Here is a 19,540-nt window from a genome sequence, read left to right on the forward strand (position 1 = left end):
TTTACTGGTCATAAAAACAAATTGAAATTTCTATACTTTTAGAAAATAATTTAAGCCCAACAATAACAAAATTGATAATTTGAATCTTGTTCATTTGCTCCATTTCATTGAATCACGAAAAAGAAAAACGAAATTTTTAATCATATTTTTCCTATTATGAAAATAATCTTAATAATTTTTAAAGGAAAATCAATTTTTGTAATTAATAAATAGAATTACTTATAATTCAATATACAATATTTATTTAATTAATAACATAAACCAGGTGATACTTGTTAATTGATTGAGTTCGAGATCTCAACAGTATAAATATTTTAAATTAAATACGTTAAAATGTAAGCATTTATATATTGTATTTTTTAATATATATATTTTTTTATTAAATACATGAATAAAAATTATATTTTATTAAATAATCTGGTTTTGTAGTTCTGAGAGAATTTTTTTTTCTTTTAACTTCCTTTTATTTTACTGTTATTAATAATATATAAGCTATTTAGCTTAAAATCATCACGAAACTTTTTACGTCTCGAGGGGAATATATTTATGTTTATATAAATATATTCCCCTAAATATATAAAGAGCGATTATACATATATATATACAGGAAGTATGAATCTTCGCGAAATTTTTTATATGAATAGTTTATATTGGGAATAAGTAGACAAAAAGAGCGGAGAAACCCCCCTAGCAAATTATACGGATTTATATTAAATAAAATGTTTGATTTTCTTGTTTTATGTAATTTAATAATAAAATTTAAAAACATTTTATTAATATTATTATTAATATTACAATAATAAAGATAGAATTTATCTTTATAGTTAGAATTTAAGAAATTATCATTCATAACATTTATAACAATTTTATTCTTTTTAGGTTTACATATTGATAGATTATTTAATATGGTTATTAAATATTCTATTAATGTTTTAAAAATAAATATTCTACTTATGAAAATATCTAATTAATTAATAAATGTATATAAAATGATTCATAAATACTTCCAATTAGTGTAATGTGTACTCTTGATAAAATATCACAGTTATAAGGGATATTATTTAACGTATTAAAGTATTATTTGTACGAAATATTAATAATACATATAATTACTTTCTTTTTCAATAGAGTAAAATGTTTAAAAATTGGCCATTTATTATCATATCTTTTATAAAAATTTTAAAATCGATGTTAATGATTTTTTTTGCATTTTATATAAGTTATATAGAGCTATATTGCCTCACTCACTGACATAAAATGTTTGAACAGCAAACTTTATACAGAAAAATGAAATGATATAGTCGAAAGAAAACATCGAATACGCTATCAGAAAAATCCAATCTCTCGGAAAATATATTTTATAAACTACGAGTCATCAAAATTCAATCCTCGTTATTTTATATAATGTTACGGTATGAGTTATCAATTACATGCTATAATTCAAAATAATGCGTAGAAAATTGAGCACTATCTGCCTATTTTTAAAGATATTTAATAGAGTTAATTTTTTTCTGTACTATTTTAAATTGTATTTCTTTTCAGAAAGCATTTTCTTTATTAAATTTTTGAATATTATTTACACTTATTTAATCTATGTATATAAAAATTAAAAGTATTTATATAGAATTATTATAAATTTCAAAATAAGTGTGGTAATTTATAATAATTCTTCTCAATATTCGTAAATAAAATTTTCATCTTTATCCTACTTCACACTATATAATATATAGCCTATTGTATTTATTGAAAAATTCATATTACATTACTTTAGCATGTTGATGAATTGAAATTTTCAAATGGATCAAGCGTTTTATTTTAAATTTCTTAGAATTAAAGAGCAATTTACGAGATTAAGTTTTTAAATTCTTAAAATATCAATAAATTTTCACTCTCTACAAATTGTAATTTTATTGATTGGTTATTAACATTACATTTTCTATTTATTTTTTGGATTTTACTATTCATTTGTCAAAATTTCTTTGATAATACTATTTTATTAAAAATGATCGCACTTAATTTAATTGTATACATTTAATATAAACAAACATATGAGATATTTAATATAAACGAAACTATGAGATATTTTAAATGAACATATATAAAAATATGAAATTAAAAGGGATTTTCACTTTAACAATCAAATGTGTTAGCGATTTTAATTCAGTAAATTCGATGTTGTCTTCGAAACCGTGTTTTTTGAATACATTGGACTTCGAACTCGCATTTGAGTTATAAATAAACACTTGGCTTTATTTCCATCATTTTAGTTGATACGTGACGACAGCACGTTTCGGGCATAAAGCCCCTCATCAGTCAACTAAAAAATATACAATTTTTTAAAAAATATATACAATTTTTTTAAAAAGTTTACATAAAATATCTTACAACCATAATTAANTCGCGATTGTTTATTTTCTGATGAGCTACGTTCTGGCGCGGGTAAAGCTAAAAATCTGGAAGGGGTCGCGTTGGGTAGCGTTCGTTCGACCTCGTAGCCACTACCTGTACTACACTGACTATCACGCGGTGGATAAAAGGGCGCAAAATTCCCGCTACTTTCGGGTTCGAATTGCCCGAATCGCGCCTCATAAAATGGTATTTGTCCTGACTGATGGGTTTGAAAAGGGTTCCGTACATTTCGTGTGGGGACTGCCCATTCGGAAGCGTCGCGGGTAAAGCTAAAAATCTGAATTTTTCGTCGCGTTTCGCTCCCCACCTTCCCTGATATGGCGGAGGGATGTTTCCTCCATACCATTCGGGTGGTAATGGGGCATACTCCCACGGATTCAAATTCGGCGAAAAGTTTTGTAAATATCGTTCTTCGTTCCCTCTNATTGTTTATTTTCTGATGAGCTACGTTCTGGCGCGGGTAAAGCTAAAAATCTGGAAGGGGTCGCGTTGGATGGCGTTCGTTCGGCTTCGAAGCCACTACCTGTACTACACTGACCATCACGCGGTGGATAAAAGGGAAAGGGCGCAAAATGTCCGCTACTTTCGGGTTCGAATTGCCCGAATCGCGCCTGATAAAATGGTATTTGTCCTGACTGATGGGTTTGAAAAGGGTTCCGTACATTTCGTGTGGGGACTGCCCATTCGGAAGCGTCGCGTTTCGCTCCCCACCTTCCCTGATATGGCGGAGGGATGTTTCCTCCATACCATTCGGGTGGTAATGGGGCATACTCCCACGGATTCAAATTCGGCGAAAAGTTTTGTAAATATCGTTCTTCGTTCCCTCTCCACGGGAAAATTGGGCCTNGCGTCGCGTTTCGCTCCCCACCTTCCCTGATATGGCGGAGGGATGTTTCCTCCATACCATTCGGGTGGTAATGGGGCATACTCCCACGGATTCAAATTCGGCGAAAAGTTTTGTAAATATCGTTCTTCGTTCCCTCTCCACGGGAAAATTGGGCCTTGTTCCGAGTATTGATTGTAAAAGGGGTAACGCGCGCGGGGTTGTCGTCGCGGGAAGGCTAGCGATGATCGCGGGGAAAACTGTTGCGGTGTACGACGCTGCGGGCTTGGGGGATAACGCGGATTTCGCATCCCATTGTTCGCCCTTTCAGTTTCTTGGGTTCGATTGGTTCGCGAGGGTTCTCGTCGGAAGCCGTTTGTTTGCTGAGGCACAGGCTGTTGATCTAATCTTTTCCCTAATGTGACTAATTGCTTCGAAAGTTGCGCGATTTTAGTGTCGAGAGCCGATTCTCTCCGCGAATTGGCCTCCTCTGACTGAGCGTCATCTGAGGTGTTTTTCTATATGCGTGGATGTTAGACTGTGTGTGTGGGGGGGCATGATTTCGTTCACCCTGTTTGAAGACTAATAATTTCTGTGGTTAGAGTGGTCAGAATACGAGTCCGATGGTTTAACACAGGAGTTAGTTATTTAAGTCCACATGGTTGAACTAAATCGTGTCCCCATATACATTCTAACATCTTAAGCGAGAACATTTTAACGGGTTTTACTTTACTATTATAAAACGGCAAAATAGCTTACTTTGAGGATAGAGACGAGTTTTATTTTATTTTATTAAATTTTGAACGCTAATAACGAGTAAAATATTCATTAAGAGACATGACACATGACCACTTTTATGTCTTCACCCTCTCGACCTTTAATTAAAAACCAAAATTTAATAGTATTAATGCCCCTTTATACGCAAGCTACAGTGCCACATTTTGTTTCTTAAACTTTACCCGTTCTGAGATATTGTTTAATATCTCAAAACCGAAAATAAAGAAATTAAACAAATTAAACGCCAACACACGCGCGCGCGAATTTTTCCCCTTTATTTACTTTTTTGAGGGGTTCGGGAGGTCTCCAAACGTGTAGATTTGCAAAAAAAACTTGGAGGATCAAATTTGACACGATTCCAATACTTTTCTGTTTTATATACATAACAAGTTGGTAAGGAAAAAGGAGTCGGAGTCGGCAGATTTTTTGACAGATTTTTCATGAAAATATTATGATAAGGACGAGCACTAATAGTGTCGATAATATGCATGGCGATCCGGTCAGGAACTGGCACCAAACTGATTCCGGATCATTTGGTATAAAATGGGTTACCCGGCATATGGGTGTAGGCAACCAGGTACCACAACGAAATATGCATCTGGAAAAAATTTAAAATTGCATCTCAGAAAAATTTATCCTTAGGTACTTGAAATTTATCCAGAAGAGTTTTACAGACTGGAGAGCTCTACATAGTAGAAAGAGAGATCAATCGAGAGAATATACGAATTTGTGGAATCTCCGAAACACATTGGAAAGAGAGTTGTCATTTTTATATAATCGACCACACGATATATGTTTCAGATACGACTGAAAACGAACATAATGGAGGGGCTTTTGTTATCGACAAATACGTAACAATATTTGTGGAAAGCTATGAATCTATCAACGACCGCATAATAAAAATTACAATATTTTCCAGGCCAGTAAACCATCATATTATTTAGGTTTATATGACCACTGCTTGGGACGATGAAGTGAACACAGTGTACACACAAATTGAAAACATCATCCCAAAAATACCACAGAAGGACATATTGATAATAATTGGAGATTTTAATGCTAACATAGGCAATATAAAACATGATGATAATAATCTATGGTGCATTATAGGACAATTTGGACTGGGCACCAGAAATGAAAGAGGAAATAGAGTCCTTTAGTTTGCAATCGATAACAGTTTTTCAATAACTAACACCATGTTCAAACACCATTAATGACATCTTTCTACTTGGACTTCCCCAATAGGTGAATATAAAAACCAAATTGACTACGTACTAATAAGAACAAGATGGAGATCACCAGTGAATAATGTCAGAGCAAAACCTGGGGCATTCTGAAACTCTGATCATAAGCTACTAAAAGTGGAAGTAACATTAAAACTCCATACAACAAAAATATCAAAGATGAACCCAAGACTTGAAACTCCAGCTAGTTCAATCTTACAACAGACTCCGAAATTTATACCCTCCATTTTTTGCAAACAACATAGATAATTTATGGACACAAAGAGAAAGTTTGATTTTAACTGGGGTACAACAAAGCACCACCCACCATCAGCCTCAGAACAGGAAACATTGGATGACAAATAGTACCCTTGAGTTAATAGAAGAAAGGAAAAAATTATTAACTTCAGCAATCGCTGGAGATGAAACGAAGAAAGAACTAGACCAGGGGTGTCCAACCGGCGGCCTGCGAGCCGCGGCCCAAGGCAAGTTTCAATGAGGCCCAATAGACGTGTAAACAAAACAGACAAATTATTTTATTTTTTTAATTTAATTTCGACGGCATAAACTCAAAATAAAGTTTCACAAAGCCGTAAACTTTTATACATATTTTATTTTTGAGTGAAAAGAAAATATTTTCAAATGCTTGGAGATGTGTAAACATTTGCCATGTGTCTTTGGAATACAACACAAGACTAGTGTTTACTACGCCAAAAATATAAAACAGGACACGGTTTCAAAAAAAACAAATCAAGTCAATTGTTTCTTTAATTAATAAATGACATTATAGATGAAACGGATTTACATTAGACACTTCGTTTAACATTTTTTGTAAAAATCTACTTCATTTTTTAAAACTAAATTAAAGTTGTGACAAATTAAAACTAAATTTGAAGTTGTGACTCGAAGGATTATAGACCCAAATTTGAGAAAAAGAGAGAAAGACCAAAAGATAAAAAGTAATGAGAAAGGTTGGAAAATTAAGGGTTAATATTTGCATAACAGAAGGTATATTTAACCTTTTTCACTACTTTTTATCTTTTGGCTTTTCTCTCTTTTTCTCAAATATGGGTCTATAATCTTTTGAGTTTCAACTCCAGCATTATTTAGTATTCCTTCCAGCATTGCAAGATTTTGCTACTTTGCGCCAAATTTGCTACACTTTTTTAGTTTGACATAAAATTTATCATTTGGCGCATTGGCTACTTTCTGTGCTACATNGGGCTCGAGGATTAAAGATCCAAACGAGGAGAAAAAAGAGAAAGGACAAAAGATAAAGTGAGGAAGGTTGGAAAATTAAGGGTCAATATTTGCATAACAGAACGTCTGTTTAACCTTTCTCACTACTTTTTATCTTTTGGCTTTTCTCTCTTTTTCTCAAATATGGGTCTATAATCTTTTGAGTTTCAACTCCAGCATTATTTAGTATTCCTTCCAGCATTGCAAGATTTTGCTACTTTGCGCCAAATTTGCTACCCTTTTTTAGTTTGACATAAAATTTATCATTTGGCTCATTGGCTACTTTCTGAGCTACATATTATTTATAATTCTATTAGTCGAATAAAAATGCACTTTAAAATAGTGTTTCGTCGTTTTCTATTAATTAGAAACCCAAATAAAACAAGTATTTGTATTTTTCAAATACAGTAAGTTTTTGTTTGTCTTAAGTGACCAATCTAATACATTTTATAAATTTTTTAAATTGCTTACAGTAGAAAAATTTAAAAATTTTAAATGTGTATATTGGTCACTGAGTGTGATAAACCATTACAGAAGATAACCTTTGTAGTTATAAAAGTCAAATGCTACTATATAACAAGCATTAAAACAAATCCATTTAAACAATTTGGTTATTTGATACTTAAAAAGTGATCCTTGTTAGAGAGGTTGTGGTGCAACACGCGTGATCAAAATTGCTAACCTCAACGTTCGAAAGACTTCATATGACTTGTTTAAATAAAAAATCTNGAAATTTGGTTACAGCAAGTGACCAATCTAATACATTTTACAAATTCTTTAAATTGCTTACAGTAGAAAAATTTAAAAAATTTCAAATGTGTATATTGGTCACTGGGTGTGATAAACCATTAGAGAGAATAACCTTTGTAGTTATAAAAGTCAAATGCTACTATATACCAAGCAATAAAACAAATCTATTTAAACAATTTGGTTATTTGATACTTAAAAAGTGATCCTTGTTAGAGAGGTTGTGGTGCCACACGCGTGATCAAAATTGCTAACCTCAACGCTCGAAAGACTTCATATGACTTGTTTAAATAAAAAATCTTGTAAAAATATTATAATATTTGCTTTTATATGACAATAGTGTTTATATTTTTGCAACACATGAAGAAACTAACATGAGAAGTATGATCTCGTAAATATCGCATTTATAAAAAAGTAGCTGATAAGACTGGTGTTGCTTGGGCAAAAAGTAACGATAGCAAAAATTAAGATAATTGCATTATAGTCAATCTTTCCCGTTTTCACATAATGCAAAAATTAAATTCTCATTTCCAGACTAATTAGAGAATTTTTGCATGGGTCTAAAAATATCTTCGACTTTTTGCAAAAACGCAAAAAGCTGCATTTTTGCCTGTAAATCTTGCACGCCCCTTTCTCTTAACACTTTTATTATTAATATAAACTTTCAATTTTAACACTTCCATTTTTAACACCTGCATTCCTAACACTTCAGCAGTTAAGGAATACACTTCTTTCATCCCCGTGGTACCCTAAAAAATATTGTATCCTATTAAAACGCAGTCAAAAACGCAAAAAATTTCATTTTAAAAATAGTACAATAAAAGCCGATTTCTTCCAGATAAATTTTAAATTCCAGCTATTATNTTAAATTATAGTGGTAGAAAATAATATAAAAGTATTTATATTATTTACACTCGTAAAATTTCAAAACAATTTTCTGTAATAATTTGTTTCTGACTTAACGGATATTTTGATATTATTGACGGCAAAAGTTTAAAATCATTGATTTTTTTACCTGTTCATTATTTTTGTTTCACGGAGTTGAATTGTTTAGACCACATGGCATGAAAAATTTTGTCAAGGTCCTGATGAGAATGTGCAGACAACTGAACGTACGAAAGAAGACCACTGAGTCAAAACCGTTTACACGTGCAACTATCTATGTTGCTGATGTCGACGAACACACACCATTTGTATGTTGTGATTGGATAATTTAAATTAGCAAGCAGTGACACTAATGAGACTTTATTAAACTAATTTTTTGTCATTTTTTCGTTAAGGCGTGAAATATTAATTTGTACCGTAAATGGTACTTGAAATATTAAAATGTACTGAAAATGTACTAAAAATATAAATGTACTTTTAATTTACTGAAAAGGGCAAAATGTATCAGAAAAGTACAAATGTACTAGGAACGGCAACACTGCTTCGATGATGTTATTCGATAGCTGTTTGCCGATCATCCTTGTTCCATTACATAGTTTTGATGAGTTCAGATTTCTGAGTAGTATGATTGAAAATCTAATTTTCAGTCAAAGGCAGTGTAATGGCATTCCATGTTATTATTCACTCTTTGCGCTACTTTGGAATTTTCACCTTTTGTCGCCTTTTCCCTTCGTCACTGATAAAAAACTGACATTCCGACTCACGACGAATCTTTTTTTATATACCCCACCAATGGGTAGTCCCACCAATACAAAATGGCTTCGAATGGTCCACAATGTTCCAAACAGTCCACAACATTCGAGAGTGTTCTGAAATGTTTCACAATGATCTGGGATGTTTCGGTGTTTCCAAACGTTCCAGAACATCGCGAAACATTGTGAAACGTTCCCGAATACTCTCGAATGTTCTGGACTGTTCTAGAAATTTCTAAGGGGCAAAACATCCAGCCCTTATATCTTCAATCTTCAACATTACGCCTTTTAAGTAAAAACGAAAACCTTGTTCATAGATGGGAATAGAGTGCTACCACACAATATAACTCTCTTGATCGTACCGGAAATCGTTTTTGAGTTTTAGCAGCACAAACATTGTACACTTACCTTTATTATATACTAGCATATGTACCTGGCATTGCCCGGGCAAAAAATAACTACACCAAAACTTAAAATTAAAAGATTAAAAAAGTACAAAATGATGTATTAGATTATTTTGTAATTCCAACCCTTCTCTTATATTAAATTACAGTATTTGATTTTATAACTATAAAGGTTATCTTAGGTGAAATTTGGTTACAGCAAGTGACCAATCTAATACATTTTACAAATTCTTTAAATTGCTTACAGTAGAAAAATTTAAAAAATTTCAAATGTGTATATTGGTCACTGGGTGTGATAAACCATTAGAGAGAATAACCTTTGTAGTTATAAAAGTCAAATGCTACTATATACCAAGCAATAAAACAAATCTATTTAAACAATTTGGTTATTTGATACTTAAAAAGTGATCCTTGTTAGAGAGGTTGTGGTGCCACACGCGTGATCAAAATTGCTAACCTCAACGCTCGAAAGACTTCATATGACTTGTTTAAATAAAAAATCTTGTAAAAATATTATAATATTTGCTTTTATATGACAATAGTGTTTATATTTTTGCAACACATGAAGAAACTAACATGAGAAGTATGATTTCGTAAATATCGCATTTATAAAAAAGTAGCTGATAAGACTGGTGTTGCTTGGGCAAAAAGTAACGATAGCAAAAATTAAGATAATTGCATTATAGTCAATCTTTCCCGTTTTCACATAATGCAAAAATTAAATTCTCGTTTCCAGACTAATTAGAGAATTTTTGCATGGGTCTAAAAATATCTTCGATTTTCTGCAAAAACGCAAAAAGCCGCATTTGCGCCTGTAAATCTTTCACGCCCCTTTCTCTTAATACTTTTATTGTTAATATAAACTTTCAATTTTAACACTTCCATTTTTAACACCTGCATTCCTAACACTTCAGTAGTTAAGGAATACACTTTTTTCATTCCCCGTGGTACCCTAAAAAATGTTGTATCCTATTAAAACGCAGTCAAAAACGCAAAAAATTTCATTTTAAAAATAGTACAATAAAAGCCGATTTCTTCCAGATAAATTTTAAATTCCAGCTATTATACTTTCAACACCACGCCCTTCAGGTAAAAACGCGAACCTTCTTCATAGATAGAAAATAAAGGGTTGCTAGACTATATAACTCACTTGATCGTACCGAACCTCAATTGTAAGTTTTAGCGGCACACAAATTGTACACTAAAATTTATAATATATATTGATTATACAGTACTAACATATAATTTACATTTTATGTTTTAAAGAAAAATTGTTTTGCATTGTATGTAGTAATTTTTATTCTTACAGTAATTTTAGAATTAATAAATAACAATTTCCAGAAAAAAGGAAATTTCGCAAATTTTCACATTATGCAGTATAATTAAACTAGATATTTTAACATTAACAAAAAAAAAATTCATCTTGTAATCGAGCGATACTGTATGTCATTTTTATACTTATTAAACCTTACCTTTTGGAGTCTCTAATGGTGGCATTCGAGAACCTGTAAAACGTTAATACTCTAATCAGTACATTACAAATTAATATAGTATTACGTTTTGAATCGTAACTAATTAAACACTGACTACATATTTCATCGCGTAAATGCAAACAAAACGAACGGGGTTTCAAAACGGTTTTAAACATATTATTGCTACTGATAGATTCATTAATCTGTTCATTGTAGAATAAGGATAAACAGGTTTTTTCAATGATTCGATCCATTGACATATGCAAAATGTTCGTTAAATTGAAATATCCAATTTTTCGCCAACTCAGGCATGTTAGGACGCAACGAAATTTAGTAGTGTTATAACGGTCATGTATTAAATTTCGACGTGCATCTCAGCTGTACACACATTACATACAATGCGATCGTTTTTATGACACTTGCGTTCTTAAATTTATAAAAAATACAGTTAGCGAATAACAAGGTAATTCAGTTATAATATATTTTCATAATTTTAGTGTATAACAACTTATATTTTACAGTTTTATAACAGAAACTAAAACATTTTCATTATAAATAGCTACACGTTTAACAATATAACATCTACTTTAGTTGAATATTAAAAATATAATGATCATAATGTGAAAGGTCTTTTGAAAATCATTTCCGTAAAATTTGAAAAATAAATTTTATTTCTTACGTGTTACGCTTCAGTTTTAAGTTTGTACTTTGTCCTAAAATTTTTCTTTGAGTGGGGCCTAATTTAAATGTGAAAATTTAATTTTCTTATGAAAATTTTATATAATAAAATAAAATATAAAATTTTTCTTTCATTATTATTTCCGTTATTTCTCTTGTATTTACCCTTTGCCCGGGTATCAGACCTTGCGACTTCAGGACTTGTACTACGTCACCTAGAAAGGTAAACTTTCGTGCAGACAAAGTCATCCGAGGCGACTGCGGAAGAACTTCCTTTTCCCCAGGGGATTGCTCGAGTATAAGGTGTCTGCGCTATAACCCATTTACAAAGCAAACATGTGTTTTTGTGTTGAGGGTAGACAAGAAGGTCACTCCTAAGGATGGACCAGACAGTGAGAAATTATATCGCGTTACCGAGTATGGCCAGTCATTTCTGCAGTTGGTGACAAATTTAATACTAATTGGTCAAAAGATGTCTGTATAACGTTGTCACGCGTGACGGAGAGACAGTAATAAATCTGGAGAACTGTCAAATTACGTCAACGAAATCTCAGATTTTTTCCACGAGAAATGAGTATAAAAGAGAAACGCTCCACACCTCGAGACGATCGTCAGGGGAAGAAGCTAGGATTCTAACTCCTTCAGCCCCCTCTGCCTTTGGAACCTCGAAGCTTGTGATCGCTGATACAAACAAGGTAAAGACTTACATTATTTTAGCTTCCTTTTCTCTCGGTATAATCGGAACTTCGAAAATATTCGTCACTCGGTATACTCAAAATTTAGAAAATATTCGCTATCTTTTTAGGATAGAACTTAGAAAACTTTCGATAACTATTTTTCTAGGACTTAGAAAATGGAGGACCTTCGGTGGTCCTCCAACGGAAAAAACAAACATCGGTCGTCCGTTATTGTCGCGACTCGTAAGTATTATGATTGTTACTTTCTTATTGTTTAAATTTAATATGTACTCTCATGTATTTATATTTATTGCTTTGTATTAAAGATGTTTGTCTTAAGCTTAACGACTCTTTTTTTGTACGATCGACACCTCTTCACGACTGCACTACCCATCCCACTCAATTAACAAAGCCATTCCTGAAAACGAAGCCGATAAGTGGAGAGAAGCTCTCTGCTTCAATTCCCTCGGTTCACACATATTGGTGTCACGGGAGTGGGATTTTATGTGCCTAAAAATCTCTGTAAACGAATTACACAAATTGGTGTAGCAGGAATAGGGTCTTTGATGAGGTCTATCGGTTGTACAAGAAAAAGCTTTTAATTAAAGTTAGTTTTAAGTCAATAGTAATAAGTAGAGAAATGGCAAAAGGTGGTGAACCTCCTCGTGTGACTCTGGCCGGAAACCCGATAACTTTTAATAGTTTAGGCGGAATGATTCCTTTGTTATTGATATTTTCGGGTGATCTTGCGGGAACAAAGGTCACTGAATTTTTCGATTCTCTTGCCGATGTAACAAAAGTTGCAGCATGGTCCAAGGTGCAAATGCTCGCAGTCGCCAAACTTAAGCTTACTGGAATAGCGCAAGAGTTTGTTAAGAAAAAACGATTAACAGATAAAAGAAGTTGAGGATTTTGATACTTTTAGAAAGGTAATGCTCGAAAGATCTGTACGGGTTTTTTACACGTTAAGATTAAATATATTTTACGCATGTATCCAGCAATGAGGCGAAGATATCCAAGCGTTCGCTGTGCGACTCCGTTCCCTAGCAAGTGAAATAGAGATCGAACAAGTTGGAACAGATGAGACTAAAGTGGCAATAATTAAGAGAGTTCAGGATCGGGAATTGGATGAACGATTGAAAGTGCAGTTTTGTAACGGCCTGGACATAATATTAGGGCAATGCGTCATGTCTAGATAGCCCGATAGTTTCGATAAGGCTCTAAAGGCAGCTATTAGTGAGGAAACGATAGAATCTCTTACCGCACAGCCTCGCGGAATTTTGAGAGCGTTACGGAGATCACTAATCTGGTAGAGGAGAAACAGGGGAAAGGTGGCGCCGTCACGAGGAGAGAAGCAGTGAAAACTTCGAGATCCTCGATTTTTCGTGTTTTTGCTTAAATAAAGTTTTTTTCCACCCGGTTTTTTGTGAATTTCTTAACAGTGTTAGTGATTGTGATCCTATGTATACTAACGTTGTGTTCGTGGACCCATTATTTTTGGAACCGCAAGCATCCAAATTTTGGATTATTTGAACTAATCTTCTGGACCCGTGCGGATCGATTTTCCGGATCAGAAGGTGGCATTGGATAACAATACATACTGTGAGTACAATATCCAAATTTTGTTACAATTGGCTCGGTAGAACTTTAGATTTTGGACGTTTTGTGAGCGGTACTTGATGGCCCGCATCGGGTCTTAAACCAGCCATCCGTTAAAAATTTGACAGCATCGTGAAGAGGACTATAACAGCAAACATCTTTCCAACTTTCATTACTGTATCGCTGATAGAATTTGAATTACGACGATTTTAATTTTATCACTTCATCTGCACTGACCAGCATACAACGGACTTTAACGGCTTTTAACGGTCGTCGGAATTTTGAAATCGCCGCTGTCGTGACGTCATCGCCTTATTTCTTTGTGGATTCTTAATTAACTATTAATTTTGAAAATGAAGACACCTCTACAGACAAAGTATTAATTAATGTGGCTGATGATGTGTCGTCAACTGCTGTACTTAATCGTTACGCGAATTAATTTTAATTAGTTTTAATTGATTTATTTAACTTAAGTTAATTTAAGCTATCTTTCCCCTCTGCTCTGCCAAGTGCCAACTTGACAGTGCATAGTTTCTGGTACAAGGTTACCTCTTTACAATACCTACCTTCAGCTAATGGTTTAGGTACTCACACTGGGTCCATTTTTTGACACTCTTAATTTAATTGTATTCTGTTATTTTCTTATATGCAACTGAGAAAATAAAAATGGCAGAAGGCAAAGGGAAACTCCTCGAGAAATTTCTAGAGGATTCCTTTAAGAATTTAGAGAAGACTAAACAGTAGGGGAGACCGGGGCAACTTCGGCATGCGGGGCAAGTTTGTCAAGCGCTTTTTTTTAAAAACAAATTAAAAGGAGACTTTGGTTATAGGTTAGGCAGTTGAGTTTTATTGGTGGCTTGTTGAGTGTAGTGTTTTTATTGTTCTCCAACAAGCGTAGTTGAATTATCAAGCAAATTTTCATTTTCGTTCAATTCCATATAATATTTTTTTTCCATTTATATTGAATTGGCAGGTTTTGTTATAATTCCATGATAACGAAAGTTACTTTTCCTGTTAGAAGGATGTAACTTCAACTTATTCACGTGGCCAGATCGTGGCTTGGCATTCTGTTCTCTGGGTTGTACTTAATGTTTCGAAATCATGACTAGCGGGGTAAGATCGGCAACATAAAGCCACATTAGAAGCAAAGAATAAAAATTAAATAGATGATAAATGAAAACATGTTTGCATTTGTTATTTATTTATATATGTCTTTGAACTTGCATTTCGTTGTAATAACATTAAATGGGTGTTGGATTTGTATTTCTTTGTTTTAATAGTGAATTCCAACTTATACATTGTTAATAACATAATTTTATATACGTGCCTATCTTGCCCCATTACTGTTGCCCCTATACCAGGGGCAACTTTAATAAAAATAATTAAAATAATTACAACTTTACAAAAAGAGAGAAGTTGCCGATCTTGCCCCTATACCCGGGGCAACTTCGTCAATTTCTCTCTTCTTGTAAAGTTGTAATTATTTTAATTATTTTTATTTCCAAACTGATTTTAACCAGTTCTATAGTAAGGTAACATTCCAATAGACAATATGCAAAGCTTTTTTTTCAGTTTACAGCAGTATTTATTACACAAAATTTAAGTAAATCATAACATGCTGATTTTGCCCCGGTTTCCCCTATATTGAAAACAATCTTAATGGTAGTCTGTCAACAAGAGCTCATAGAAAGCACATCTTAGAACAGATGACAAGAGTAATTCGCATGGCAGAGATAACCATAATGAAAATTCCTTCCACTCAGCTAACTGGAGATGAGTTAACTACACTGACGAAAACTGAGGAATTCACCAAGCTATTTGAAGCTTTTGAGAACAGAACTATGGAGGCACTTAGGAAGGTGGGAGAAGATATGGATGATATACGAAAAATTGTAGACAAAGAGTGAAATAATAAAGAAAAAGGGGATGAAATTAAACAGGAAATCGTGGAAGCGGTGAAAAAGAATAATGAAAGCATTACTACGGCTGTCTGTACAATCAAGGACAGACTGGATAACATTGGAGACAAGATGATTCAAAAGATACCTGCACCACTGTATAGTTTTATAGTTAAGAGGGGACCAAATAGAGAAAAACAAGCAGCTTCTAGACACACTTATCCACGTGAAGTTTTACTAGTATATGGCAATAACACAGACAACAGAGACAGTGAAACAGTTAAGAAACTATTACAAGAGAAAATAAAGCCGTCGGAAATAAACATTGGAGTTGAAAGACTTCGTAAGATTGGGGGAGGTGGCTCGGCCGTAGAACTAAGTGGTAATGGGGACTTTGCAACCTTAGAGAAATGCATAAAAGAGAACATTGCTGGTTTGACAGCACATACTCCTAAAAAGAGATGGCCGCACATGGTGCTGTTCTCGGTACACAAAGATATCACGAAAAAAGAATTACCATATCAATTATTCACACAGAATCACTTGATACAAGACAAGTATACTCAATAAGATTTTGAAAGACAATTTAGGGTTAAATTTCATTTGGGAAAGAAGGAGGCTACATACAAAAATTGGACAATAGAAATATCCCCTACTGTAAGAACATTATTGGACCTAGGAAAAGTAAACATAAACTGGTCGCGCTGATGGATCGCGGTACTTCTGTCCGGTCCTGCAGTGCTTTAGATGCTGTCTTTATGGTCACACTGCGAAAGAATGCTCACAAACCGAGTTTACTTGTAGTCAGTGCATGGGAAACCATCCCTTCTGTGAATGTCCCAAACGAAAGGAAGTGGCTACCTGTTGCAATTGCAAAGCTAATAAGGAAAAAGACAACGCAGAATGCACGTAACACCAAATGCCCAGTTTACCAACGTATTAAAAACAATATATTATCCAGAACCGACTATGGACATGAGTTATGAAAGAAAGATACGTATTTTGCAGTGCAACATCCAAAGAAGCATATCTGCAGCTTTTATTCTTGGTAATCATCTAAATAACTACGACTTGGTGTTACTACAGGAGCCATACTGTCGGTCTAATGCTCCTGCTTGTTTACCTACCTATTGCCCAATTCTCCAGGGTAGAAGAAAATACCCGTGGGCAGTCACCTTGGTGCCGAATGTTAACCTTCCGATCTTACATCATACTAAATTCAGCGACGAGTGTATTATTGTCACTGAACTCCTAAACAACGATGAGAGAGTTATTATAATAAATACATATTTCCCAGGGGAAATAGACAATGATAATTTTCTGGGGAAATTACAACACATCATAGACGCATTTCAAGAAGCACAAATAGTCTTGGCAGGTGACCTAAACGCCCACTCTCCTGCATGGGGTGGCAACCGTTTAGATGGCAGAGGAAGACAACTTGAGGAATTTCTGAATCAAAACGACCTCCTGCTACTAAACAACCCATTCTCACCCCTGACCTTCTGCTCACCTAGGGGAGAATCATGGATAGACGTAGCAATCTGCAGCTCTAGACTCTATGCAAAAATAACAAACTGGAGAGTACTGCCAGAGGAATCATTGAGTGATCATGCATATGTAACATTTAACTTAATTGGGAAAGGAAATGAAGACACAATATGAACACCCAAAAGCAAATACATAATAAGCAAGGAAACTGCATACAAATACAAGCTTTCTTAGAAAATAACCTTATTAAAGAATATGAAGGAAACCAACAAACTGCCTGAGACCAAATTGAACACAACATAACAATAATTACAAAGGCCTGTGAAACATATATTCCAAGAAAGACAATAAATAAAAGAAGTGCAGCGTGGTGGAGTCCAGAGTTAAGTAAATTGCTACGCAAGACCAGAAAACTAAGAAGTATCTATCAGAAATGCTGTGATGATAACACAAGAAGACAGCACAAGTAGGCGTACCTAGCCAGTCAAAAGATCTACAAGCAAACAATAAAAACAGAGAAAATACGCAGCTGGCAAGAGTTTTGCTCCAAGACATCGAACAATCCTTGGAGATGCCTGACTAAAATGTGATGCAATAAACTGCGCAAGACCAAAATACTTACCGAGACTCAAGACAACAACCAACCTCCATCTCTCATCCAAACAATGTTTCTACAGCTCAACACCTTTTGTCCAGAAGATGATTCTTCAACAGATTCTGAATGGCAACAACATCTTCGCTTTGAAATTGATAAATTAGAAAACACTGAGAACACGCCTCCATTTACTACGGAGGAACTACACTGGGCCTTCACAACTTTGGGCAAGCGCAAAGCGCCAGGAATAGATGATATAACTGCTGAATTAGCAAATGAACTATGGAAAAATATTCCCTCCCATCTAAATGACCTTTATAACACCTGCCTAACTTATTCTGTATTCCCCAAAGCTTGGAAGATGGCAAAGGTGATTCCAGTCCCTAAACCTGGATCAAAAACAGACAGCAGACCAATCTCCTTGTTATCGATAATGGGAAAAATTCTCGAGAAATTAATCACAAAAAGACTTACATGGCACATCGAGAAAAACAAATTTTTAAGCGACTCACAGTTCGGATTTAGACAGCAGAGATGGGCAGAAGATGCCATAGAAAAAACAGTCAACTACATACAACAACTACTACAAGATAAATATATCTTAGGGGTCAGCCTTGATATTTCCAAGGCATTTGATAGTGCTTGGTGGCCCCTAGTGACATATCAACTTCGTCAATTCAAATGCCCAAGAAACCTTCTAAGTCTCCTAACTAACTACTTTAAAGAAAGAGAAGCACTATTGCAATATGGACAACATACAGTTCAAAAGAAAATAAGCAGAGGATGTCTGCAGGGTTCAGTCTGCAGACCCCTCTTGTGGAACGTGATGTTTGACACGTTTTTAAAAAATAACTTTGGGCAAACACATTGCGTAGCTTACGAAGATGATGTGATCATGTTGCTGGAGGGAAGATCAAGGGCCGAATTAGAGACTAAAGGCAATTCACTTCTACAACGGATACACAGATGGGGAGAACAACATAAGCTCCAATTCAATACAAACAAGACAAGAGTTATAGTGTTCAATAAAGCGAGAAAAAGTAATCTATACCTCAGACCCCCTCATCTAAAGATGAATGGAAACAGTATAAAAGTTGATAAGACATTAAAATATTTAGGAGTAGTTCTCGATTTTAGGCTGTCCTGGGACAGCCATATAGAAAACATAACTGCACGCACCGGAATTATCTGTCAGGCCTTCGCCCAGATTGCCAAACAAAAATGGGGGTTTAACTCAAAAAGTTTATCGATCATCTACGACAGTATATATATTCCAACTATAACTTATGCCTGCGGAACATGGGGTTGGGCAACAGCCAAAGTACACCCCAAAAGGAAACTACTCTCATCACACAGGCGTGCCCTTTTGCTGATTTCAAGGGCATATCGCACTACTAGCAATGTGTGTTTACAAATAATCACCAGGAAACCGCCAATAGATCTCATCATCAACCAAAAGCAACTTACTAACAAACTCAAATAGGGAGAAAACATTCAAACCACCACTCGAAATATAAGACATCTAGACATTGAGTGGCCCTCTCACCTAGGTGAGACACTTCCGCCAGACAAATCCTTTTTCAACTTTGACAATAATACAAATTAAGACATTCTTCATGTATACACGGATGGATCGAGACATGACAATAAAGTTGGCTGCAGTTACGTGATATTCAAAGAAAAGAAGGAGATAAATCATCGAAAGTTCCGGCTACACAATGACTGCACAGTATTCCAAGCGGAGATGTGGGCGATATACATGGCAATAGAACATATCAACTCTACCTGCAATAACCAACATATAAAAATACACACAGATTCTCTCTCTGCTTTTAAGATCATAAAAAGTAGAAATGTACACCCATTAGCAG

At 34.3% G+C, this 19,540-nt stretch overlaps 1 protein-coding gene across 1 annotated transcript; it reads left to right on the forward strand.

Annotated features, from left to right (window-relative positions):
* The first annotated feature begins 16,486 nt into the window (after positions 1–16,486).
* On the forward strand, positions 16,487–17,248 carry LOC111635306. Its single transcript, XM_023380238.1, has one exon. The coding sequence runs from the start codon at positions 16,487–16,489 to the stop codon at positions 17,246–17,248; it is 762 nt and encodes a 253-aa protein (XP_023236006.1).
* Positions 17,249–19,540: the final 2,292 nt, after the last annotated feature.

This window comes from Centruroides sculpturatus, unplaced genomic scaffold, assembly GCF_000671375.1.
Source record: "Centruroides sculpturatus isolate CEXI.00-Female unplaced genomic scaffold, Cexi_2.0 scaffold892, whole genome shotgun sequence".
In the NCBI taxonomy this organism is placed as follows: Eukaryota; Metazoa; Arthropoda; class Arachnida; order Scorpiones; family Buthidae; genus Centruroides; species Centruroides sculpturatus.

Coding starts and splice junctions, on each gene's coding strand:
- LOC111635306 (XM_023380238.1), top strand. CDS start 16,487: ATGCACGTAACACCAAATGCCCAGTTTACCAACGTATTAAAAACAATA.